At 38.4% G+C, this 27,189-nt stretch overlaps 1 protein-coding gene across 7 annotated transcripts in view; it reads right to left on the minus strand.

Annotated features, from left to right (window-relative positions):
* Positions 1-27,189, minus strand: part of LOC105690493 (leupaxin-like) — a 30,027-nt gene that overhangs the window by 1,406 nt on the left and 1,432 nt on the right. Inside the window, exons 1-10 of one of the 7 annotated variants that reach the window (XM_012408285.3) lie at positions 18,106-18,127; positions 17,534-17,665; positions 11,092-11,249; positions 5,038-5,215; positions 4,133-4,265; positions 3,666-3,870; positions 2,443-2,757; positions 2,190-2,363; positions 1,865-2,095; positions 4-124 (exon numbers count right to left, since the gene is read on the minus strand). In XM_012408285.3, coding sequence (XP_012263708.1) covers positions 4-124; positions 1,865-2,095; positions 2,190-2,363; positions 2,443-2,757; positions 3,666-3,870; positions 4,133-4,265; positions 5,038-5,215; positions 11,092-11,249; positions 17,534-17,665; positions 18,106-18,112 — 1,654 coding nt within the window. In that variant the 5' untranslated portion in view covers positions 18,113-18,127. Of the gene's footprint in view, positions 1-3; positions 125-1,128; positions 1,735-1,864; positions 2,096-2,189; positions 2,364-2,442; positions 2,758-3,665; positions 3,871-4,132; positions 4,266-5,037; positions 5,216-11,091; positions 11,250-12,462; positions 12,785-14,650; positions 14,829-17,533; positions 17,666-18,105; positions 18,702-24,811; positions 25,044-27,189 lie in introns of those variants that run through there. The other 6 variants (XM_012408303.3, XM_012408329.3, XM_025747146.2 and 3 more) reach the window with 6 other exon arrangements.

A 27,189-nucleotide genomic window follows, 5' to 3' on the forward strand; every position in this document is an offset into this window, starting at 1 on the left:
CACCGGTTATGGGCTTATGACAACCTGCACAAAGGGATCCTCGTTTTGCATGATAGTGTGTCTCACAGTATGGCAATCCCTCGTGATCAAAGAATGATCCACCATGGAATGGTTGTCTACAATCCTGCAACAGATTGGTAAAAAAAATTACAGTGTCTCAATTTTGATCACTGAGATTAGTTGCTATGCACAGATTATACAATTAAAAAATAATTGTGCCAACTTTCAGTTTGGGCATCCAAGTCTGTTAGTCAGCCTGTGATCTGCTAACAAAATACCCAATCAATGAATAATTTGACAAGTACTGGCAGTCCCCGATACCATTTAACGGAGACATTGATTCATCTAGCTTGTGTGCTTCAAAATACTAATAATTAGAACCGTGACTGAAACTACGGAATCGATGTCTGAATTGATCCAGTAAAAAAGCATAACTATGTTTGAAGTTTCAAGTCATGTTTGGGGAAATATTTTTTTTTGGATATCTCATTTTGAACAGTGGAAGGAAATTCTATTCTCCTCTTGATGCCACGCACCTCCTGGGTGCGAACACGTGACGAAAACACAAAAATAGTATGCTCATATTATGAAATACAAACAATTTCCAGACTTATAAATATATAAGCAAGCAATCTAAATATAGCGACAACTCAATATGCCTGGCCACGGACCAAAACCTATTGGCAGCAAACTACGTAAAGTGTCTTTGCTATTCAGCCTCCATTTTACTTAATCAATTACGAACAAGTCTACACTGTCATTTTTGAACAGGTGCATGAACGTAGCTAATATGACTTGTCGCATCTATTGGTCTTTGTAGCTAAACGAAGATCAGCCGAGTATAATTCTGCCCATGTAAATTACGACTGTTTATTTGTTTAACACAAATCAGATGCAGATTTGACGTTTTCTGGCACATGCATTTCCTCGTTCAATCTGTAAAAATGAGTCAAACCAAGGTCCTACCCTAACAAATATGGCGAGAAACTGATAGACCTATCGCAACACATGACACACAGCCCAAATTCATCACTAGGTCTCATGCAGCAAAAATGGACTCTGACCGATTTGAAATCAATCTTAGTTATCACGTCAGTAATTAATGACACGAGACTTAACGAGAGTCCATTTGCCTGCTACGACCTCTAGTGTTGTGTGTATTTGTTTGTTGTTTTTTTTTTTTGTTCTTTTTTGCTTTGTTTTTACATTTTTTTGAGTTTATTCATATTTTTATACGATACAAACAATCTCATAATGATAATTAGTGACCATGGGGATAATTTTTACAGAATGCAAATGCAAGTGTGCAATTTCTTTTTTCTTCTATCCAACGCATCAGAATATTATATTATGTCTACTTATTTGTCAAAGTATCTTAAGCTTGAGTAGTGTGTGCATGTGTTGTGATCAGTGACTAGATCAAAGCGGAGAGTGCAACGGCGCTGTTGTAGTTGGAAGACCGATAAAACGAAGGCCATCACCTGTATTTGCTGTTCGGGGGTTTCAGGGGGGCTCCGCATAAATGGAGCCAAGGGCATATGGGGGCTATTGGAGGGCATTGCATTATCATGTGGGGTGATGGCCAACGTTATTAAAAACAAGACGACAGCGCTAAAATTATGCTTCTTCTTCCTCCTCTTCCTCCTCGTCTTCGTCTACTCCGACGCACTTTGGGCAAACAGGTTTACCCTCCATTGCATAGAAGGATTTTCCAGAAACTGGCTTCTTGCAATCCTGGAATATTATTTATACAGAGTAAAGGATTAAAATTATTATGATGACGTCCAAGATGCCGGTGTGCCCATTTTTACCTGAAAATTACAGACTAATCTCAAAAATATATGTTTAGCTTCTAAAAACCTACCCTGCAGACAAAACAATCTGGGTGCCACTGGCTGTTGAGAGCAGAGATGTAATTTTCCATTATAGCACGGTTGCAACCGCCACATTTTGGTGCAAACATGTCAAAGTAATCTTCGCGGCAATAAGGTTTTCCATCACGTTCGTGAAAACCGTCTTCTCCAAACTGTTTGCCACACTGAGCACAGAAAAAGTGCTCCGTGTGCCAAGTCTTCTCCAGGGCAGTAACGCATTTCTAAAATAAAAATCGTTCGGTGTACTATTGGGAGCTTTGCAAAAAAAAATTCCGTTTCATTGGGGGGTAAGAATTTCCTACACAGTATCCTTACATCAAGAATTGGGCCGTTACAATAAGCGCATCGAGGGGAGAATAGATTGTGATAATCCGGTTCACAGTAGGGATGACTGTCCCTCTCAAAGAAGTTACGTGTACCCAGCTCTTGGTTGCAATGGGTACAAGTGAAATGCTCTGGATGCCACGTTTTCCCCAAAGCAGTGATCACCTGTATACCGATGTGTTAATTTAATAATCTGGTTTATGAGTATCCATTCATGGTTTCATGAAAGTAGGTATTTTTCCACCTGTCCGACAATAGGCTTTTCGCAAGCATTGCAGCATCCTTTTTGGGTTGTGTTAACTCCTTGACGACTCATGTCTGCTTGAAGATTTCCTAGCATAGAATCCAATTGATTCTGTTTGATTTGAGTTGCAGCTTGGGCGTGGTGGCTCTCCCCGTGCTGCGGTTGATAATGATGGGTAGTGTGAGTCTCTGAAATGTGGATTCTGGTCAGCGGCCCTTCTGGTGGCTGTGGACTCGGCGAGCTCTTGGTAGCTTTATTTGGTTTGGCGTACGGGGAGTCAGTCACTGTCTGATGTTGATGAGTGCTACCATTAATCTGTAAGAAAAACAAAGGTCTAATTAATCCCTGATCTATTTTAAAATATGACCAAAATGTTAAGAAATAGTTATGAGACAAAGTACTGTTAGCCGAATCTAGGACAGAGGAGATCTGGAAAATATACTGTTATGTGGGTGCTTGATATTAATAGATTTGAGACTAGTTAACGAGGGCACCTCGCTTTCCAAAGTACTGCAGTATTCTGAGTTTGTTTGTATGTCACGAACATTGAGGAGGTCAAGCGATACAATTAGTGAGAAGTGCTGAGTAGATAAGGAGGACCCGTAAGGTGTCAATAAGCAAGGTTTATAGGAGAAAAAAAGATTCAGAAACCCGGGAAAGATGTTGACCGTTGCAGACGAGCTTGCAGACTGGCAGAAACCTTTGGGGAGATCAGTGGTTGACTATGACCCCCTCTCTTAATATTTCCCCCACGCTTTTTGCTGAAAGGACAAGGAGATTGACGAATAGAGGGAAGGAGAGTAGAGCATACACTGGGCTACTCGGCGAGGTGGATGGTGGAATGAAAGCTATTTCGGTAACCAGGGGAGCCAAGAATGGGCAGAGGAAACCTCCAACATACAGATTTCTGCCGCCTTCTTCATACTGGACTAGCAGGGAATGAGCTTTACTGTCACTGCTGTTTTACAAGAAACTCTATGATAATAATGCATGTGACAATATTGCAACCGATTTCGTTCCAAGTTAAATTCTACGTTTGGATGGTGAATATTCATTTGTTCTTAACTAAATTCATCTATGGTATTCAAAACAACTGTGACCTCAAATAAGATTAAATGTACTTCTTCATATAGTAAAAAGCAGAAATTGATACAGATCAACCATTACTCTTTTCTCGATTGTACAATCAGCGTATTGAATGAACAAATTGAAGATGTACTTGCCTTAAACTCAGAAAGTGATGCCATGAGATCATCCAGCTCCTTGGTAGCATTACTGGCGGCGTGTCCGTTAGTGAAGCCTGGATTCTGCTCAGTTTTTGTAATCAAGGATTCTCGTTGAACCTGAGAATATCCTTCATAGACTGGTTGCACCTCAGTAGATGTTTCTTGGATAGTAACGGTGACCTTACCGTCATGTGGATATTCACTGCAGTAATTAATTTACTTTTCATAGTTATGCCCTTCATTAGTGGGCAACAACTACGATTATGATTGATAAATTTCACATAAAATTATCATCATAATCCTCATTAAAAACAAACACAATAATTGAATCGAGACTAATACTACGGGTCAAAGATGTTGCCAACAAAATTTTCAGGCACAGTGATCCGTCATTAGCTCGCGAAATCATTAGGAATGGGACAAATTGCCAGACAATGTAGTAGATATAGATGAACGAAACTCACCCAGCAGGAACTGCAGTACTTAGCTCTTCGAGTAGAGAATCAACGGTGGGTCGCGTTGTTGAAAGGCTACTTGGCGAGCGTAACATTGGGCTGTTTGCACCTCCGTTCAACTTCCCCGTTGATCCTATGCTGTCTGAAATGTATGAACAAATGACATTTTTTATGAATCGATTGTACGGCGAAAAAGTATATAATTTGAGTACTTCATAAACGGTTGAGGAAATTCGACCAATGTTGGTAATGAGATAGAGAAATGTTGTGCTACCAATTTGACCTGCGATTGAAGTTAATTTTAACATTGTTTAAACCGGGCTTATAAACATTTAGTAATAACTAATGTTAATACAGATGCGGAAACATGAAGCTATTTGATGAAGCTATTTGATGTGGTGAATGAAGTGCCGAGTTGATGTTGTCAGTAGGAGATCTCAGTTTCTAAATCTTCTAATTTGGCTTAAGCTGATGCCAAACCTCACGGAAGCAACTTATACCGTCAAGGTCGAAGACAGACGCTGTTCAGACTGCTTTGAAATATAAGTTCAACCTAGACAATAATGGTCTCAGAAATAGAGCAAAGAAGAGTTACCAGTAGTTACCACTTGACGCTGAACTATTTTGCCCACCTGCTGTTAATTGGCATATGGATAATGCGGCATTGGATGCGGATTCGACCTACCCATGTAGGTCTAAAATGCTAAAGGATAAGGGCAAACTAGAGTTGCAACAAAGCCTTCCAAAGCTTGAATTTTTGTACTCGTAACTCAATGGGTCCCGTATTGGGTTTTAAGGGATATACTGTAGAAGGGCATCAAATTACTTCCGATTAGGTTTTACCAAGGCTTCAGTAGGTGAAAATTACGGAGAATGTAATCATTAGATGGTCAATGAATTTGGTCAGTGCTTACCTCTTTCCTGAAGATGAGTGTTATAGTGAGCGTTACTAAGATCTTGGAGGAGAGTATCCAACTCCGAAAGATTGTTATTCAAGGATGGCATTTTACCTCCCTGGGCATTCTGAGAGTATGGAGCACTGTTAGTCCTCGACATCGACTCTTCGATCGCCTCCCGGTTTTGATAAGTGGGCTGTAACATAAAAATTAACGGGTATTAAATCATCCCTAGAATTTAGAAGGTTGTAAAAGAAAGAATGGAAGAGGATTTGCAAAGTACTTTGAAGAAAAATATGTTCCATCAATGGTACTTAATTATGTTATTAGGAGGTATTTTTGTATCCTCATGTTACAAAAACTCACGGATATATGTAACGTGCATAATTTCCATATAGATTCAGGATCTGGGGCTCCGTTTTTGAAACCGAAGATAAACTATAATGTTTAACTGTCTCAGTTTTTCGAGCAAGAATTAGGGGAGGGAAGCTAAATGATTGAGATCATGCCGACAATTGTTGGAAGAAATTATCGATAATAATAAAAATAACATATCGACATGGATGATTTCTGGTAATATTGATTTGATCATCATTCCATTGGTCTCAATATTATTTGCACACGCATAACGATCTTCATTCGGTAATGATCTGAATTACTGAATTACCTGTTAGTTTTATATTTTTCCACATACAGCTGTATTTTCGTTCGCTGCCTTTGAAATGTTCAGTAAATATGAAAAAAAAATCTGTAATAAAATGGTATAACATACATCCGGTCGATGGAAACTGGGTTGCTGAGTTGTCAGGCCAAAAATATCCTACGCAAAGTATGAAGAGAAGAAACATGTCAGGCAAAACTTATATCGGCAGAAGCCACGACCCGTTACGTGATATAATATTATCAATAATATATAAAAAAATATTCTTGCCATGGCGTGAGGTGAGCTGCGAAAAACAGAATAAGCAACAGTTTTCGTCGTAAAACATAATCATCTTTCTCGCGTTTATTCCGTGTAAATATAGTTACTCATTTAAATAGGTATATACAGGCGCTCGCGGTTCGAAGCAAGTTCAGTGTCGTACATGTATTTGATATATTAAGAATGCGCTGCACGTTTTTTTTTCTGTTGTTTGAAATGAGGGCAGCGTCGATCCACTAAACATTTGCCAAAAATGGCTTTACGAATAAATTTCACGCTTGGAGAACAATAAAATAATTTTCTATTTGATTTTTTTGCCTTCTTTTATCCCCTCCCATGAAGCCTTTCTCACATCCATACGTTCTATTATATCGATCAGCAGTGAAATATGTATAAATTAGGGATTCATGCTGTACTGCAAAGATCTTGTATTACAGAAAGTTGTGTTTCAGTTAGATAATAAGAATAAAATGGTAGAATCATGTTATAATTACTTTAGATTAGCTCATTCACAACTTTACGACTTTTAAAAATAAAATACGCAGAGTAAACGTGACCTGCTGTAGAGGTGCCAAAAATTGCGACGACGAGTTTTAGATTTTCTTCATTGTTCTTGTTTCGAAATACATAACAACTCTAATCATACACCTATAACAACTGGAAGCAATTAGCTGTCCGACATGGAACGTGATATTTTTTCAGAACTCATTTCACAGGTAATTAGCGGTGGCGTGATAACATGACAAGAAGAACACGTTTTACGGTCTAGCATTTTCATCGGTCGCATGAATGACCACGAAATAAATTTGCTCCTTTGATTGGAGGCTGAGTTACAAAGTTGAAAAGAAAAATTTGGAAGAAACTGATCATGATTATTAGCGAAATGTTCAAGATCTTTTAGAAGTTTCGAATATTTTGAAACTTTGCGCGATTTTAAAAAAATACCTTTGTAATTATAATTATAAAAAATTTGATTTGTATAGCACACGTCACTGAAATTAATATCTAGTTATAATGCAGTGGTTGTCGTTAAACAGACTGTACACGCAAACGAAACTCCAGCTTTTCGGATAAAAAATGAGTAACATCCATTCATTATAAAAGATTAGGATAAATTTGAGGAAAAAAAACAAATTGTACGATTGCCAATTCATATAAATTAACAAACTAGATACCTATATGAATCTTAAAAATTTTGAACGTGAACCACCTATACACATATACACGAGTGAAAAGGTGAAGGAAAAAGTTGTTAAAATTTATGAAAATTATTGTGAAATTTATTTTTTTCTCACGCACTAAATAAACCAGGTGTTTAAATTTTTATATTCAGAAGTCGAGGATCAGATACCATGTGGTGTTGACTTGTATATAACTTTTGGAAAAGAAAACTTTATTTATGACTGTGACAGAACTTACATTGTTAAGACACAAGTTAACAAATGAATAAACTAAAACTCATCATCTCATGTTACAAACAAAATTATAAGCGAAAAAAATATCTCAACAATTTAGAATTAGGTAGATAAATTTTATTGAATGTTGTTCATCCTGCAAACCCGTTTCTTTTTTTGCAATAAATTCTACATATAAATGAATACTCAAGTTTGCGGGATCAATATTTTTTTTCTCGTGGATTTGGACTACAGAGATGAGAAGAAAATCGGAAAATTTTCCGATCTCACGGCGGAGAGCCGTATGGAAGTCGTGGAAATCAAGCTGAGTATTATTTTTATATAATATAGATATGTATTTGCCAATATATACAATGAATTAATGACTTACATATTCAGGCAGAAGCACAGATTTCTTTTTTTTCCTTCAAGGTTCGTTTTAAGGGCAGGTTTAAAATTTCGATTCGGACTCTGGATTTTTCCAGATGTTTATTAGGTCGAGTGTGTGATGCTTGTTTGTCGATGTGATACACTGGGTTATATATATGTATATTTATAGGTATAATAATAGTTAATTATATCTTGGAGCCCGCGGATTCATGGTGCCGCAAGCAGTAGCAGGCGGTATAGCATCAGAAGCACTTCCTACACGCCTGTTAAAATTTGCACACGTTTCAAAATCAACCAGATTTTCTTATAGATTTTTATTTTCTTCTTTTTCTTATTTCTTATTTCTCCGAACTTTTAAGTCCGTTTAGCTTAACCGGCACACGGCGTCGTGGCATCAGTCCGCAAAAATACACGCCAAGAAACTATAGCAGCAGCAGAAGCAGCCGATTTCGAAGAGTTTATAATATTTTTACAATGAGTTTTCACGTTGGTGAATTATAACCCTATAAATTCAAGATTCTGTTACTCTATTTTAAAAACTAACAAAGGTATAATGTCGTCATTAATCGCCATCGTTCTATTCAATTCGCAGCTATTCCAACGCGATCGTTATATGTATAGGGTATTGAATTTGTTGCCGCGCGCTTGATTTTTCTTGATGTATACTATAGGTACGTCTAGGATTAAAATATGAATTCAGATGGGGAAAAACAAACGAGCCATCTCGGCGATTCGTCTATTGACGAAGATCTGTACATCAATGAGGTTTATCAAACACGAAGCAACTGTGAAGAATTCATAAGGAAAACTCGTCGTATTTATAAAAACGTTTTTCGCCACCAGCTAGGTAGATGGCACATATTTCAGATCTGGCGGAGTTAAAAAAAAACCTTTCCAATATTACAAGATATTGTTTCTTATTTGTTCATTCCGAGCAGATAAAGCTGCAAAAAATAGTCTTTCTAATTAATGCTGCAGGAATCGGTTGAAATATTGGAAAAAACATCTATGAAACCGGATTGAAAATAGATGTACGCGTTAATGCACTGCACCAGCACGAAGTAGAGAATAGATTCGGAGCCAAAATTATCCTGCGCCTAGAGGCACCGTTTCAATGTCTAGTTCAATGAAAATAAAACGTTGTGCTAATAAAAACGTTGATTTCATATAGATTTTAGATGCACGAAAAATAAAAATTCATGTAGCCTGTGTTCCAAGAATAATCCCTACGGACGATTTGCAATATCTATGATATTTTACATTTCCTATAATTATGCCCTCTTTGATATCTATTCGAATGATGTTCCTCTGTATGGGAGTAAAGTTACTGGCAGTTATAAGGCATTATAATGATTAGTTCCCGTGGCAATTTCACGCTCTAAATAATTGAGTGACAACTGTTTGTATTCCTTTTCTGTATGAATATACTATGGACCGATCGATACGCGAACAGCCAGCGTGAGATTATCGGCAGGTGTTTCTATCGCTGGACGGGGTGGAGGTTTATAACCTTAGGTTACGATCGAATAAAAACTTTACAAACTAAGAAAAAAAGAACAGGAAAGGAAGTAGCACCCTCTTCAAGGTGCAGGTACGCATTCGAATCATCTAGCGGGGTTGAAAACCGCTCGCGAGTCATGAGCGCGCCAAAGTTAGAGTGATTTTACGGAAGTTCTGACACCTAGCGGCAACATCCGGTTCGTAGAAATCCTACAAACCAATCGAGACGCGAACTATCTAACGTAAGGGTACCGATAGCAGGATTTTAAAACAGAAATTTGATACAGAAATCTTATTTATCGACACAGCTGGTTTGTAGGGGATGAAAACTCTTTTGTTTCTTAACCACACATGCCCGGCCGGTAAGGTAGAATAAACAAATACATTGTTACCTTCTGAAATTGATATTTCCGTCTACTTAGGTTTGATGCACAAGAAGTTTGGTCATCATTGCTAAAAATGTCGGTGATCTAGATTTTCTTAAATTAGATCGTTAAGTTCCCATCAAATTTAACATAGGTATATTCGTACGAGAGTAAATCATAGTAAAATTCACGCGAGCAATAACTGATTTCTTTTAACAATTACAAAAAATCTTTCGAAACTTTAGTTAACTATATTTCATTTGATTGCTGGTATTAAATAAAATACTTTGAGAAAAAGCGCAGGTATAGCACTTGAAAAGCGTCACTGTTTGAGATTTCTCTCCATCTTTGGTTGTGTTTTAAAATTGTACAAGAAATCCATTCTGTCGACAAAAACCTTGTTCAGTGAACGAGAAATTTCGCCGGTGAGATACCTATTTGTTATACGATACTATAAGGTAGTGGTGACATGGAAAGATAAGAAAGTGGAAACTACACTCCGCCGTGCTCGATGGAGTAAATATCTTAAACGTGATAATGGATAGCTCCGGCGACAGACTACATAAAAAAACACAGACGATTTCATTATGAAAACATGCGTATGATATGCGCACTTCAAATATAGTGATTACGAGTTCTAAGATTACGGTATGTTCAGATTCCGATGACACTTCGCATAGTATGCATATGAATCCTCTAGCAATGTGCAGCGTAAGATCAGTCAAACATCCGTGAATTAATCAGTCAGTTGTTCTTCCCGTTGCTATATCCCACCGTAAAATGCCTCACCGTGAAGACATCTTGTGCACGTTATAAGTTTGCGAAGTATCGTTAAGTTGGATTTTTCGTTTGTTTTTTTTTTTTTTTTTTTAATCAAATGGGAGTCGATGACTCAACTCGCAACATCGAATGGTGACTGTTGAGTAGTCGAATAGCTCGTCGGATGGGCACTTGATAAACTTAGGGATCGCATGACAGACGAGCCAGAAAATTTCGTTATCACTTCTGGTGGCATCTGCAAAGGCATTTCGAACGTGCGCGCAACCCCAACTGATAAACGTATTTAATATAGTATATGTATAACGATATCCTTGAATCAGTGATCTCGACCGCGCATACAAGAGGATTCGGAGGCTAAGGAATATACATACGTATAGGTATGTATAATGTTAAGGAGATAAGGACTAGATTTCTCAAGCACGTTCTGGTCCCAAGACATTTCTATAAATAAAACTTAATAATTACAGTAGACTCTGAAGAGAGGACTAAATTTTCCGAATTCTTGGGAATAAAGAGGCCCAATGGTTGAAGACAATTTTCCGAATAATAGCTTTCGTACATCTTGATCTAATACTTTTTTCCATTTATGACTGACTTTTATCAAGCAGACAAAATAACCGATGAAAATTTATGGTGGTTGTACGGACCCTTGGTGCGTTTGAAGGTCAAAAGAATTTGTAAAATTTACAGAAAAAAAAAGAGTTGGAGCAAAACGACTCACCGATTGAGGTGGCAACGGAGATGTTTGATTGTCGTAGCCTCTGTAAACACCGGTATGAGATCTTGCGCCATTGAGTGATCCGTAACCTGGAGTCGCGTTGTTTCCGGCATGGTTTCCTTCAGGTGATACTGTGTTCTGAAGGTCGGCGAGGAGTGCGTCTGTAAAAACAAAAACATTGAGTTGAGATTTGACAGTTTTCAAATGCATAAAATACATTCTTATCGCGCGCCGATTTGGGTGGAGGGGAAGTCTGGTACTTTGACAATTTTCAAGTATGCGTATTCCATATAATTTTTCGACGAATAAAAAAGAGACCAACTTTCATTTATGATTAGGGAATTGGCATTTCGCAATACTGCACAGACGACGCTTCGATGTTACTGACACAGCAAACGTATGACCGGGGAATTTTTCATATTCCACATTCTAAACCGCAACACCGAGCGCGCAAATTCCTGAAATTTTCAACGCAACGCTCATGTTATTTGAAAAAGAATTCCTCGTACATATTTCAACATGAGTACCGTAAAATATATACCGTAATTTAATCGCGCGGACTCGCTGAATGTTTTTTTTTTCATTTTGTCATTACTCTTCGTTAAAATGAAATTATTTTAATCCATTAACGAAATTAGGTGAACGCGTACGTATCGTCGTAGCCAATGTTTTACAAAGCCCATCCCACGTGGTTTGATTGTGAGTTGTAGTTCACTATAGAGGTTCAAGATCTTCTGAATTCCTGACCCCATCGCCGAGAGATCCGGTGCATAAACCGTTATTTATGCGAAGGACAACTGCAATGCAGCAAGCAGCAAGTTTGCTCGACTTAGGACTCATAAACGCAACAGTATAAAAATCTTTTGCAATAACAAATATTGTCATGCTACAGACAGTCTCTCTAAAAATTTTTCATTCGTCAGAACATTTTGCGCGATCGAAAATTAAAATCGGTTTCATTTCTCAAGCGTAAAAATCTGATGCTTGCACACGGAGTGTCGTAAGTTTGCACAGTTAAAAAAGTAAAATGAGCAAAACGATGTCGGCGTAAACATGAAATTGAAATGCTTCTTGACATTCGTAAGAAAGTGGCGAAATTCCCCTGGAGGGATTATCTGGATATTGCAACACGTCAAAGCTAACCCGGCGTTAAACGTCACTGCGTTGCAGATATCAAGAATGCTAATGTCGCGACGTCGCGGTGCCACGGCCGCGTCGCGATGACGTCAGATGCAACGTACGCTGCCGTGGCGACGGCCAATTGTATAAAATGAAAATGAAAAAAAACAAAAAAAAAAATGTTCATCTATGGAACGTTATTTGTAAACGTGCGAGAGAAAATGGGACGAATAAAAGATTAGGACCGTATCTCACCGAGACTCAGTAGGTTGCTCGAATTACTTCCTCCCGCCGAAGTTCTCTGTGGGTCAAAGACTTCGTAATGTTCCGAATTGTCGCTCGACCTTCTAACGTAAGCGCACTGATTGTTCATTTTTACTGTTTTTTTTTCAGGCACACCCACTTTACACGGATGTTCGGCACGTTGTATCGTCAACGCGATCGCGATAAAACTATGCAGAAACCAGGAAAAGGCGAGCGGAGCACACTGGGCGTCGAAGAGTAGTAGTTACTCTGTACTCCGGACTATCCTCGGGAAAACGTTACGCACCGAGCGTTGCGAGTGTCGGAGTGACTGACGTTCAGCGGAGTCGGAGAAGTCGCGAGTTGTCGAGTTAGTAGGGACTGGAGAACTGGAGAACTGTGAGGAACAAAACTATACGTGAAACACATACGACATATCCAAGTTTCATGCATGGATCACGGTTACAAGGAGGAGGTGAACGAGATGCAGGGGGCGATGAAGGACGCTGGATGCGCGTGGGTGGGAGGAAAGACTGGAGTGTCGGAGTGGCATCCACGTCTGTGTACAGGGTGATCTGAAAAGAGCTGCGGATTTTGAAACGTCCTCAATGGTCGAACTAGTCGACGGATTTTTGCAAATTTTCTCATCGACGAAAACTAGAGAACTTGGACTTTAATCGTGTTTCTTGAAATTGCGAAACATCGCTATCCGTTGCCGGGGTACGCGCGCTCCAGAGATTCTCAAGGGTTCGAAAAAGTCGGTTGCATATAATTATATCCAGCCAGCCCGAGGAACATTCGGCGGTTATCGATAATACCTGAAAAATGAATGATCGATCTTTCGAATCATTGGTCGTTTTTTTCGCTCGATTTCATTCTTCCAGATTCGTATTAGAGAAAAAAGGTGTGCTTTGATTCTGCGTTTTGATTTGGGTTCACCCCGTGCATCAAGCGTATCACCACAGACCGTGTAACATCGCATAATTCTTCTTATCGTTTGTATCTTGGAGTTCACCGCGCGTTAACTAAGTTTGCCGTAGAAGAAATATTCTACCAGCGTACGGGTTCGAGCGAGGATACTAATTCCCCGTAATCCTTATCGCTAAGTGTAAACAGCACCTCGAACTAAAATAAGCGTAACAAGCGTACTGGTAAAAATGTACATTCGCGGAAATTTCGACGTACGTATTGCAGATGTATCGTTATACAAAGAGAATGATTTGTTCATCAGTGTTCGCAATTCTTCACTCTGACTTCACGAGACTGGAGGATACCGTTGACCCATTACTCCTCCGTCGAGTGATCAGGTGGCTTCGTTTAGCTTCGAGACGCACTACGTGAATGGGACTAAAGTTTTGGCGTAAAGCCCAGAAGTGCTTCTTTTTTTCGTCTCTCTTTTTCCCCTCGAGAGAGCAGCTCGTGATCTATTTTACGCTCGTGAATCACGAATCCTTTGAGCTCAGGTGACGGAACATTGATTACAGTTACGGGTAAACAAAGTTATGCGAGCTAATTTTTGGAAAATCTTAAAATAATAAGAATCGCCGCCGCGCGATATTCATCATATTAAGGACCCGCGTCCATTTACATCGTCCGTCCAACTTCACTCCAAAATATGCACAACCATTTTCTAATCCCACGCAATTCGCATGCCACGTATAAAGTTCAAGTTTTTAGTATCGTACCCCCACGCATTGAATCGACACGCGCAGATTTTAGATAAATCCATAATACGTTTTTACTCATTATTATTGCTATATTGATTGAGGACAGTTCGCACGCGTTGCCCTGAGCCACCAACAATCGGATAAGAGAAACGTGGAAGTCTACAGATCCACCATATGGTAGCAAATTAGTCGTTGCCTAATTTGAAAAAAAAATATCGAATCCTTCATTCTATTCGTGTCTATACGCATCTTTTTCGTATCCGATGTAGTTCGAGGGTTGGTATTTCACGGTCAATATCGAGATCGATCGATGGCGTGCGAAGAGCCTTATCAACGGATTTATATTTCTGTGATCTACTCCAAAAGATTCGAACATGAAAAGGGTCGGGATAATATATATTTCGGTCACAAATTAGTCGGATTAGAGGAACGAGCGTGTCCGAATCTCATTCGTCATGGTACAGGTACACATTGGCGAATCTCACGCGAAAAACATCGAAAGTTTAATTATATAAGGGTAATTAATTACTTACTGATGTAACGCTCCCAACGTCTGTGGCGTTCCAAAGTAGCCAGACGTGTCGGTGTAATGGGTGACATCGGTCTTACAGCGGTGCTATTCATTTTTTATCTAGTTATTTTTGCTAACTTTATGAGATACAGGTATTTTAATGCACCGTATTACAAAATACAAATTTCAACTACGATTTTTGATTTTTTTCTATTTAAATTTTTTTTTATTTTATCCCTGGAGCGATTACCTATAAGTTTCAAAAATTTTATCCAGAAACAATATCGAACTATTTTTCCAATCTGACCTAATTATCGTTGAAAAAATCGATCGAATTTGCTTCCTTTCAGAGCCAATTCAAAAAAAAAAAATTAATCCACTGCACCGATAGATTTTCAGGATTCCTGATCACGAAATTGGATTATGCGACTTATCAATTTTTAAAACTACCAGGTGATCAAGTTTTCACTCGCGATTGAAAATAAACGAAAACAAAGAAGACGGTCAGAAAACGTCCTCTGTATGTTCCGAAGACACTGAAAAAAACTCCAACACTGTCTTTCCAGTTCACTATAGTCTCCGTGTTCGTCTTATTTGATTTTGTTTTTTTTTTTTTTTTTTTTCTCTATTTTTAATCGAAGGGTTGCGAGAAGATCGTTGCGCTAGACGCGCCCCGCCAATCAGTGAAATTGGGAGCTCAATAATGGAAGGCGTGTCCAACTGATCAATCAAGATAAGAAATTAGCTCAATATTTACGTAACGGATGAAGTCGAAAGGCCAATGAGCGCGCATTTACAAGGAGGTCAATCCTAAAAGAGCTGAACGTATGTACATACGTATACGTGTGTATCGTCGAATGAAAAGTTGTCTTCTTAAGGTATGCGGGGTAATCTTTCGTTACAACTTGCAATCGGTTACGCCGTACAATAATCGAAAATCTCTAGTTTCTAGCAAGATGCAGAGCTGTTGCTGCAGATGCGAAGAGAACCGCGTATATTAATGTTGTCGCGTGTTGGCAAGGCAAACCGACAAACTGGGCTGCGGTCTGCGCCTGGCCCTGCACCTATGAACTATTAGAATATACGTGTATTTGGAACAGCCCACCACAAATATAAGTTACATACATAGGACCTATGTAGCCTAAGGTTTTCACTACGTTTTCATCTATACGTATATAATAGCCAAGTTACGTATGTATAGTGCTCGAAATATCCGCCAAAAATAACCCCGACCTACACACTCAAAATCTCTGTTGCCCGCAAACCCTATTACTATGCGTGGTAATACTGCCGGGCTCCAAGGTACGTGCATGACGCCTATTTTTTTTTTTTTATTTTTTTTTTTTTCTGAAATTGTGTTTTAGATAAAAATCCATCGATAAAGTGCGTGGCTATTCTCTTCTCATACTATCGTTAATCTACACGTATACATGAACGGTAAATCCTTCCCAGATATCGTGCGAAATTCATCATGAAAACGTATCGCGGGTGCCAATTTTTATTTACACCAACCCTCTCGTAAAGTGGCGGATTTAACGACCTATGGACATAAACCTGAATCCGTATACCACGTACACACAAGTGCGGTATAAAGTAATCTATGCTCTCGTGAATCGGCAAATAATTTTGGCACCAAAGTTGAATAATTCCGCACGCGGTGTACGGATTAAACGGACTATAATCAATGCAGTTGTGTTTCAAAAAATTTGCTACAATTTCGTTTTCTGCACAGAATCAAAAATAAAGAAATAAATAAATAAACTATCCGAGGCAGCATAAAACGTTATCGAAGGTATACATTCCATGGAGTTGTTCATAATTTAGAAATTTATACAGTGCCCTCAGTATAATCCGTGGCGTAGGTAGCGGTTCTGAATAGAACGAACCTCTTATGGGCTCCGCGGCCTCGCGACTTACGCGATCTGTATACGATCATCGTCGCATCGTAGCTGAACACGTGAAACGCCGTTCTAACGCACATATAACTAAATAAAAGCACATGGACATTTATTTTCTCCCAGACATATTTCCTCTATAGTGCTTAATACACAACCGCATTGTCCAGCTGTAGAAATAACGTACACACGTTTCGGACTATTTATTTCCGACTCGCCCTCGAAACGAGCGACAATAATCAAGTATGACGTCACGTCGGATTGACTGACACTGCACACCCAAAGCTGCGACATCAGAATCGATCCAATCGGGCTTACGGTTTTTTTGCTACCTTGTTTTTATCGTACGTATTTTTGATATTTTGCCCGATGAGATGAGATGTGAGCACGTAAAGCGAGTTTCTCATTTTTATTTCTTATTTTTTTTTTATTCAAGCGCTAGAATGCGAAGAAAAGAAAACCGACAAGTGGTTTCCGGCGTTTCAGAGGAAATATTACGAAAGGCACGATTCAGAGGAATTCTAGAAATCCCGGGGGGATCTTCCGTACTCGGTGGTATGTTCAAGAAAAGCGGAAAGAAGAATGATTAAATTTCCCTCCTGCATTTGAGGAAATCATCTTACGGAATTATTCTATACACGGAGTTGAATAGGATCACGCTTTATAAATACACACAATATACGCACTCCGAAACTTTAATGGAATTATTCCGGCGAGTTGTACGCGCGTTCGATGTATAACTTGACAAACAGCAGCGGACTCAAGGGAAACAATTTTAGACGTTGATTCCAAATTGATTCCTCGCAGACGACTGAAGAAAACATTATGGGCGTCTTGCTCGGTCACACCTGACTTCTAATTCGAATCGTACCATAGGTAACTTCGCTAATTAAAATGCGTTCCTTACGACCACGCACATCCCACAGTTCCGTAAATTACCCAATGTCCATCTGATTCTATACACATATACTGTGCAGCGTGTATGTGTAAATATAAGCCAACTGATTTACCTTGAATCTTCGGCTGGAATCGATTCGATTGGTTCCCTTCGTTTGGATTTTCGTTAAAAAGATCGTACTTTTCGGAGATGAGATCGTGCCGAACCGGCTTAGGCGAACGGCGTATCCGATCATACACATTCTCTGATCGAGAGGAAAACAGAAGAATTATGAGTTACCAGGTGCCAAAAGACCAATTGTTGTTATTGTTATGTTTCATTTTGCTCGCTTCAAGACGTGGTTAGCTTGATCCGATTCATGTATCAACGGCATCGTTCTAGTTTTCGTGTTGCAGCGCTTTCAATTAATCGAGCAATTAATGAACGGAGGAGTTCGAACGGCAGGATCGAGATTATATATCAAGATAGAGATCGAAATCGAGACTGTGCAGCGTAACGCTTCAATGGTATAAGAATTGTGCTATTGAGTTCAATAAAAGTATGACACACGTGTCTAATTTTAATTGTGAATATGAAGAAAAAAAAAAAAATTCAAATCATATGTTTGTGGGATGTATGTAAAGGGCGCAACGCCCGCGTATCTTGGAAATATAAAACGTATCAGGTCACTAAATTTAGACTTACCAGTCATGTCTGCGGTATGTATGGGGACGATAAACGCAGCAAAATAAGTGAATATGAGTGACAATGAAAGTTCCTCTGCAGACTGTACCGATTAACGCAATTAGCTCCGGTAATTAAGAGGTAAAGTGTTGAATAACTTTACACACTTCGTGAGCTGTCGGTTGATAATATTGAAATCGAATGTCGAGTATCCGCGGTTAAGATTGCACGCTAATAGTTTGAACACTTTTAACTCGTCACCTCGGTATTCCGAACTACAATAATGAACGTTTAGAAATCACGAGCTGGAAAAACGCAGGCAGGATGTAGACGGTCAAACCAACATCCGGATTTCTATCATAAAAGAAGTCACTCGTCCGTGGATAATGTGAAAAGTAATATACGCCGGTCCGTAAACGGTATAGATCATATGTGGTACATGCGAGCGAAAATTTTTCAATTCAATTCAATTGATCTTTTTTTCTTGGAAAATTGGCGAAAACTGTGTTGGTATACACGCGAATTAGCGAAACATTTTAATTGATATTTCTGAGTGGTGACATCACGTGAAGATCGGATCGAAAAATCGAGGGATAAATTCAGCGGTAAAGTAACAAGATAACGATATTGCAGAGTTTACGAAAGCAGTGAAACAACTAACAGCACATCTCGATTTGAGAAGCTTACGAGCCCAGAAAAAGCGTAAGCTAGTGAATATTGGTGACGTCATAGGATTAGAATCTCAAACGTATAAGTAAGCTCGGATCGAGCTTCTCAGATATTGCGCTCTAAACGCTCGAATTTTCATACATGTGAAACGCGGGCATATAGCGCTCCTAAATTTTCACGAAGAACAAATACGAGTAACCGATTAGCCTCTTAGATTTCGCGTACACATATTGAAATTTGACAAACTCCGATGAAGTAAATTGCTGGACGATTTTGCTTTTTTCCAATATCTGTAATTGTTGACGAATACAACATATTTTTTGAATTTTTTTTTTATCGTTAATAGCTAGCGCCACCAGTCGTGAAATTGTTAAACAACAATAAGAAAAACAATTGTGACATTGCCGGTAACGTAGACCATGATAAAATTCTAGATCAATCTTCTTTACCGATTGGAAATCTCGAATGGTAACTCAGAAGATCGCTCGTGCAAAATTGTAGAGAAATAAAAATGCTAAAATCTTCGCATAATTCGCAATCATATTCAGCGATAATATTTATCATCAGTAATTCGTTCTTTCCCTTTTTCCTCAATTGCAACTTACATCAGAAAAGTCTCTTCGCTAATTAATGATGACCTATGATCAGCGTGTCACGATTCATGCATTAATTCAAGATATTAAAACGAGAAACTTGACGGAATAATCCGAACGATCGTTTTAAAGAGACAACCGATCATTTCGAGTGGTTAAATCATCCTGAAATGAATACTACTGCATTGTACAAGTTTAGTGTCAAGGTTCAGTAGATTTACCTAGAAACGTGAACGCATCGGATAGGTTCATTTAGAAAAATCAGCACGAGGCGAAGGTTTCTTTTTTTAAATGAGAACATTACGTTCTACCACTATGACGTTTGGATTATAAGTACATTCCCTTGGTCGTGACTTATCCATCTGAGTCACCTTCTCATACCCTGTATACCATATACCTATCCTCTCTTCCTTTGAACGTTCAAACAACGCACACCATATAATTTCGCAACGATAACCAGAATTCGTTACAAAAGTTATCCTTATAAGGATCTATGACTACTTTAATGAACATACAGATATGGATAGCGGAACGAATTCATATATGTATAGATATTATACACGCACATACATATACCGTGGTATATGCATATAGTTCTGTGAAAGGCGAAGGGTATAAAATATTGCATAAATATATAGAAAATGAACATGCCTTCTGATGCATGCTCCTTTTTTTTCAACAAATAGATCGAGCGAAGATGCTATACTATTGAACACCTACGCCATCTCTTCGGTATTATACATAGATCGATTTTAAACCATGCTTCGTGATTTCATTGCTTCTTCACTGCGACAGAAAATTAGTGGGTCAACCTGCAGTTTTCGCGAGTGTGCATGCATCGTTTTATGCGTGCCAGAGATCAGAACCGTCGTTCTGACATCCAGCAATCTCCACGTGGTATACCTTGGGTAACGCTAATGACGGAGATAATGGTTGAATATTCTGTTTGCGTTCTGAGTTGAATAACGCGATGTAAAGAAAAATGGCTCGTACGGATTTTACAGGGGACACTTCGAGCTTGAACTTGGCGACAAGGGCCACTTATTATCCGCCATTTTTACGCTACCTGCACGGAGGTCGGAGTTCGAGTTTTCACACTGAGAGGCGAAGGGGTGCAGTCGAAAGGTTACCCAGCTTCGAAAATTCCGATGAGGAAATACTGCAATGAAGTTTCGTATAGTCGAAGGTTCCAGCTTCAAAATCGTTTTTGAAAAACCTCGATACAATAACTGAGTTGGTCAGGGTATTCGATCAAAGATTTATGGACAATAATCGCTTTAGAGTCGCATAACTCTTGTAAAAAATATCGCACAAAGAAATTAAAAAACGTGTTTTGAAGGGGACACTTCAACCTTCAAAATGACATCGAAAAAATTCGAATTCAACGACCGAGACACCCGGAGCACTTTCTTAAAGTCAAAAGTTTACTTCACATTTTCGACATAAGTTGAATCAGAAGAATATAACTAGTGAACAAAAGAACGCAATCCAAATTTATTAGAAGCATCTGAAAGGTGAAGCTTCGAGCTTCAAAATGCTTATTTTTACAACCTTTTACCCCCATGTTTCAAGCGGTTATGATGCTTCGAAATTGGACGTTTTTCGGAGCGAAAACTCCAGGGTGACACGCTAATTTTTATTCGCAGTGTATTTCGGTAATTTTTTTTTTTTCACAACTAATTATAGGTGATAGGGAGAAGAGAGAAGGAAAAACTTCCCAAGAACTATATAATGAACTTAAGGGGGTTGACGAAATATTATGTCACATACCAAAATTAGTCTCCGCAAATATCTATACACGAAAATTCAATGTCACATATTTACGTCACACATTAGAAAAATGTATACGTAAAAGTTTTTTTTTTAGAAAATTTTCGGCGTGTGTGACACCTAGGCAGTGTAACAGTTTCTGCACCGAGAAGGAACGATACAATACGTATTCGTAAACGACGTTAACACAATATTCAAGTAAAGTGGAAGCTTAGAAAAAGAAGGAACGAAAAAAGTCAGAGAAACCGACTCGTAACGACGTATCAACGGTGATGCAATCACTCCGAAATGTGGTTAGCTAATCGTAAAATAAAGATGAATCGGAACAGGGTGAAAAAAAAAACAAACGTATAACAGGTATCTACGTAAAAGACCGATAAACAAGAAGATAGAAAGAAAAAAGAAAAAGATGAAAGGTTCTTTCTCTGTTTTTTCTTTCTTTTTTTTTCCAACATCACGTAAAGACGAATCTGCAATTTCTCCTGCGCTTACCGTACAAATTAGTATGCTGCGAATTGCAAAGTGGGTGCAACATTACATATGGATATATTATAATTATTTACAAGCCGGTTGTATCAGTTTTATAACTGTAATAACCATGCAGCAGCGGAGCGAGCATGTTAATTATGTTTTGCGAAGGCTTGCTCCTGCTGATATGCCGTGTGCGGTAGGTGCATATATATGTATAATCTGCACTCAGGATATAATAAAGCGGGGTTATACACCTATACATTACAAATGATCAGGGCGCGTCACAGTTTCCACCGTAAAATACATGCTGAACCATATACAGAGCGGACAACGTGAAATTGCGCACCCAGATTTTGTGCGCAAGCGTGAATCAAAACGACAGACGAATTTATCATCTGCTAGCGTGTTGTACCAACAGCCTCAGATTTCAGCTGTAGCTGTCAAATTGTCGATCACCAATACAGCTGAGATCGCCGTATTCAAATATGACTGAGGTATGTTGTGTCAGGTGAATAATGCGACACAAAACCAGACACAGATAAGTAGGGTGGCATAGCATCAAATAAAATTGATCAATTGAATGAGAGATTAATTAAATGTCGACAGAAATACACTCATCGAAAAGTTCAGGTTAGGTTCTTGTATTTGACAGCTAAATCTGAAAGCGGAGTGTTGTTGGACATTCTGCGAAACAAATGCCGACGATCGCGCATGTGCAAATGGGGTGCGCAATTTCACGTTGTCCGCTCTGTATAATAAAATCCGATGTCCCTGATTATTACACATTCTTATTCAGCGATGGTCGAGAGTTTTGCATGACCAGAAATTAAATAAATAAATACATGGATGTATTATACAGGACATCATTTAACGTGACCACGTCATCTTCACATTACTATACGTCTCGAAATTATTTCAACGTGCAGTATACGAATCTAATTAGCCTACGTACGTTCTATTTTAAAACGACATCAAAAGTTATATTAATATGTATGTGCATATATATATATATACACATTTGAACTATGCAGTGTGTATATATATATATATATATATGAATTACGTTAGGTTAGACACCATTAACTTGCAGTCGCTCCATTTCCACGCATATTAATACATATGATTTCATACATATACGTACGGTACAAGTTGAGCGAGATTAGTGTGATGAATCGCGTATAGGTGTATAACGATTATTACAATGTGGGTGTTACCGGATTAATTTGCTCATCCCGTACATTTTGTCAGTGATAAAACAATTGGTGCCAATTAATCCGTATGCGACGGTAATACACGTATCATACGAAATGTTCGCATCCTTAAAATTTTTGCGAAAACAAAATGACTGCAGGGCTAGTTTCAGAAGAATGTGTAATTGTAAAAATTTCATTGGCATTTTTCGATCGCCAAATCACTTTGTTCGCCGGCGGTCATTTTTTACTTCGAAATAATTGAACATTTATTGCAAACAATTTCTGAAGATATACTATATTTACCAAAGCGATGCACAGATCTGGCGTCAGTCCGGGGGCATTAACCCCCGTGCACTCTTGTCACATCGAATGTGAAGAAAAAAAACCAGAACAAAAATCGAGAGCAAACCGCAAAGAACGAAGAAAATAGTGGCGCGCAAGTGTGTGCAATGAGCACTTCTAGTCCTTACAGCCGCTCGTGTTATATTTGATTAAAGATTCCTCAGCAGTTGAAATATATATGACGCCAAAAGTGCTTGACACAAGGATTCCTCGAAGACGTACGTGAGTGCGGAACATCGTTTGAATGAATTAAATGCAGCGTGATATCAAGTGACACGTGCATAACGTTCACATACACATAGTTAACGAGCGACGATTATTTATACATTCGCAATATTCGTGCATAATTAATTTGAGTTAATCACGTTCAATGTGGCTGTTTCGACCATCAATTTAATTCATACTACATCTAATAAAAGGAATGGTAACCAAGAGTGAACGTGAAGTATTCGGAAAACTGTGAGTTTAGTTTAATCGATGGGTTCTCTCCGCAGGAACGACGCATAATTGAGCTAATTGATCCTCAAACATAATAAATTCAAACAGCGACGGCGGCACAGCTGATCACTGTATGGGATCGAGTGTCTGTTCAACAAGATTTCTATACGTGTTTGTAACGTTATTTATCGTTCAGAGCTCTCATCTGGTTAGCTGGATATTCGTATGCATTATGGAATTGCGGTGCATATACGACGTAACATTTATATTAAGCATGTACATATCTACATATATATATACGTAGTAAACGCGAATTGCATAAGTGAGCGTAGCTATATGATGGAAAACGCTTGTAAAAAATAACCGCGGTTTTACTCGCGCCAAAAGAATTTCTAACGAGAGTCTTCCTCTGGTTGCAATTTTTTTCTCCTTTTTTCTATGGAATGTTTACGCAAATTGCATGAAATTACGAAAATCACGAATCAAATAAATTACTGGAAATTTGAAGTCAATTCCATCGAATTTTCATCGATATAAAGTCAAATAACTCGTCAAATACAGATATTTTTTCTCTTTCCTCGTGCGTTTGATTGAAAGAACAAATTATGTAACGATTTGCGGGGAGGAAGAGAGAAAGAATATAGAGGGGAATACTTTTAACCTCAGCTGAAGTACATGTATACATATATTTTCGTACGCTATTAAAAAAATTAAAAAAGTCTGTTTTATTTCTTACAAATATTGGCCGGCGGCCAGTAGGGCTCAGCTTTTTCGACTTCCTGAATATGAAATTAGAATTTAGTCGTAAGCGCAAGGGCGTCCATCCCCTTTGTATGTGATCGATTCTCACGTTTTCAACAATTAGAAATTTGTCTGCATAGAAATTGTATTTTTTTATTTTATATACCTTCGTGTGCGGCAACCACAAATCGAAGAATGATTTTCGATGAATATAGAACGCTGTGTTGGAATGTGACAGTGAATTTTGTTCCGAAAAAATGTAATTAAAAAATAGGGAACGCGTTATAATAAGATGATCACCGTCCCTCGATATCTACGCCAGTGTTTCCATTATTTTACAACAATTTAGCATAGTTTTATTGGACAAAGCATAGTAGGTAGACATTCATGAAGAAAAGAAGACACGGTGACAAATCGTAGAATAATGCCTAATGGAACTGAACGAATGTTATCATGTTCTTACCGCATCAATAGTAGATAAAATAATTCATGAATAATCAAGTAACTCACATCCTGGTGGAGAACCGTTCTTTACGGTAATGCGGTATGGTTGATAAGTAGCACCGGGTTCCACCTTTCCGTACATCGAACGATCCATTGCCATATTTACAATTAGATAAATTTGTCAACAATCACTTTAAATGTGGATTAAATGTTTTTAATTTTCGCGGGTAAATCCGCAAAGCATGTGTAGTTTAATGAAAAGTGTGTGAGTAATTCATACGTTGTTAGTCACCAAAACCTGAAACACAATCACTTGACACTTTATTTCCGATACAACGAACTATTACCGAACTTTTTTACCGCGTTCTTTCAACCACACGACGGCGTCTATTATAGTGATAATCGAAATATTATACGCGATGTCGAAGAACTTGAAAAAATCGTGAGCGCAACGCGCTTGGCGGCGCTGATATCGGATATTTTAAAATTCAAATTTCCGGTCCAATTCGCGGCACACCGCTGTTCAATTTCGTCAAACGATCGCTTGCCACTTTTTCAATAAAAAAAAACGATTCACAGACAAGACTAAAAATCTAATACGATGAAAGAAGTCTGCCCAAAATCTCCTAGTATCTATCTTTTCGAATTCTATAGTTTTGTCGGCATAATTTAATGACGATACGGTTATAAATCACCGGAGGAACATCCACACCGTGTAACGCCTCCGAAGGTAATCATAGAAATAATCGAGAGGAGGACGAAAAGAGCCCTCTTCTTGTGTATTATTTAAGGCCTGGAAGCCCGAAGCTATACGTGCTCACCGGTTGTACCGGCGTGGCAGATTCTGCCCAGTTTTCTTTTTTTTGTTTTCCCTTTTCTTTTCTTTGCTCTAACCGACACCGGCGACGACGATGAAGAGGACGACGTTGCACCGCGTGGTAGTGACTGTCTCGGTGTCTCTAAACTACTAAAAATACAATCGTTGGCACGCCATGAGCGAACCGAAAACGAAAGAGATCAGACAGTCAGAGAAACCAAAAGACGAAAGAAGAGATTAAATTGTTCCATCAGCTACTGAACGTCTCCAATGAAAAGCAAACTAATTGTTGTTGTTACTTAATTATTACGTGATTATATTCAGTCGGATTGCAGTATACGCGATAGGTGAAATGAACATGATCTGGGTATGTAAATACGAAAGTATAACTGATATAGTTGATCAAACGGTACCAGATACATAAAAATTCCGAATTTTTTTTGGAAACTTACACGAAAACTATCTAGCTAAGAGCAGCAATACCGCACAGTTGAACCGTTAGGTTTAGGCGTTGTTATCTTTTGATACATATAAATTCTACGAATGAAAATACGCGAGTGAAGATGGATGAGGTATGATCATTAAAGTGTTTTTAACAACAAACAAATAGAAAAAACAGTGAGTTGTTTTTCACGCATGTGCACGATATCTATGATATTCATAATGTATTATAACAGAAGCCGAATATACTACGCGGGAAAACTCTACAAATCGATAAGCCCTATCGGTGGTGTCCAAGGTGTATTTTTGCATTGTTGGTTTTAAAGATAGATTGACAAACAAGCGCGATGGCAGCAGACGTCCGACAGCATACCTGAGTACGTTTAGAAAGAGCAACACAAAACGACAATCATTTACAATTAGCTTCTGAAGTTCTCGAGTCGCCAGAGAGTGTTGTACAGATGTTATAACATACCGATACCTAAGCTAATATTAACGAAACGAAGAAGGGAAGCCCGCTAGCCTGCAAGGTGCGAATGACTCGACTTTTAACACCGATCGTGATGCGAGTAGAAAAAGAAACGAAGAAACACTTCTGTAAATGCTGTTCGCGGTTTTTGAAGATGAAAAAAAAAAAAAAAATGGCGAGAGGATCTATGTATGTGTATCGGGTGTTCATTTAGACTTACTCGACGTGAAGTACTTGCGCAAGATATAAAAGCATATTTTACATGATAATCAAAGAGATTTGATTTCGTTAATGTGATGAGTAAGAAAATGAAATAACCGCTGTAGTCAGGTCGCGATAAAATTGACCAAGCGAAAATGATATTGAGTTGATATTAGAATAAAATAAAAATATACCTCAAGGCTGTAAATATGAAATTCATATTTTGAATTCACTAGAGAACATTCGATTTGGAATGGCCAATGAGTTAAATGCACATAAAGACGATTGAAAAACCGTGCAATCGTATTCATATGGAAGCATCGATTGTAGATTATGGTGTTGCGTTTTATGGAAATATTTTTATACACCTATATTTTACCGCAGATTATGGCATAGGAGGGCGTTACAAGAGGTATTTGTTGAAGAGTAAATAGACACTAGGAGATGCAGATGAAATTATATACTATAGATAAACCGGTAGAAGTATCACTTCTCAAAGACGATCGAATGAACTTT

The sequence above is a fragment of the Athalia rosae genome, chromosome 3 (genome assembly GCF_917208135.1).
Source record: "Athalia rosae chromosome 3, iyAthRosa1.1, whole genome shotgun sequence".
Lineage (NCBI taxonomy): Eukaryota > Metazoa > Arthropoda > Insecta > Hymenoptera > Athaliidae > Athalia > Athalia rosae.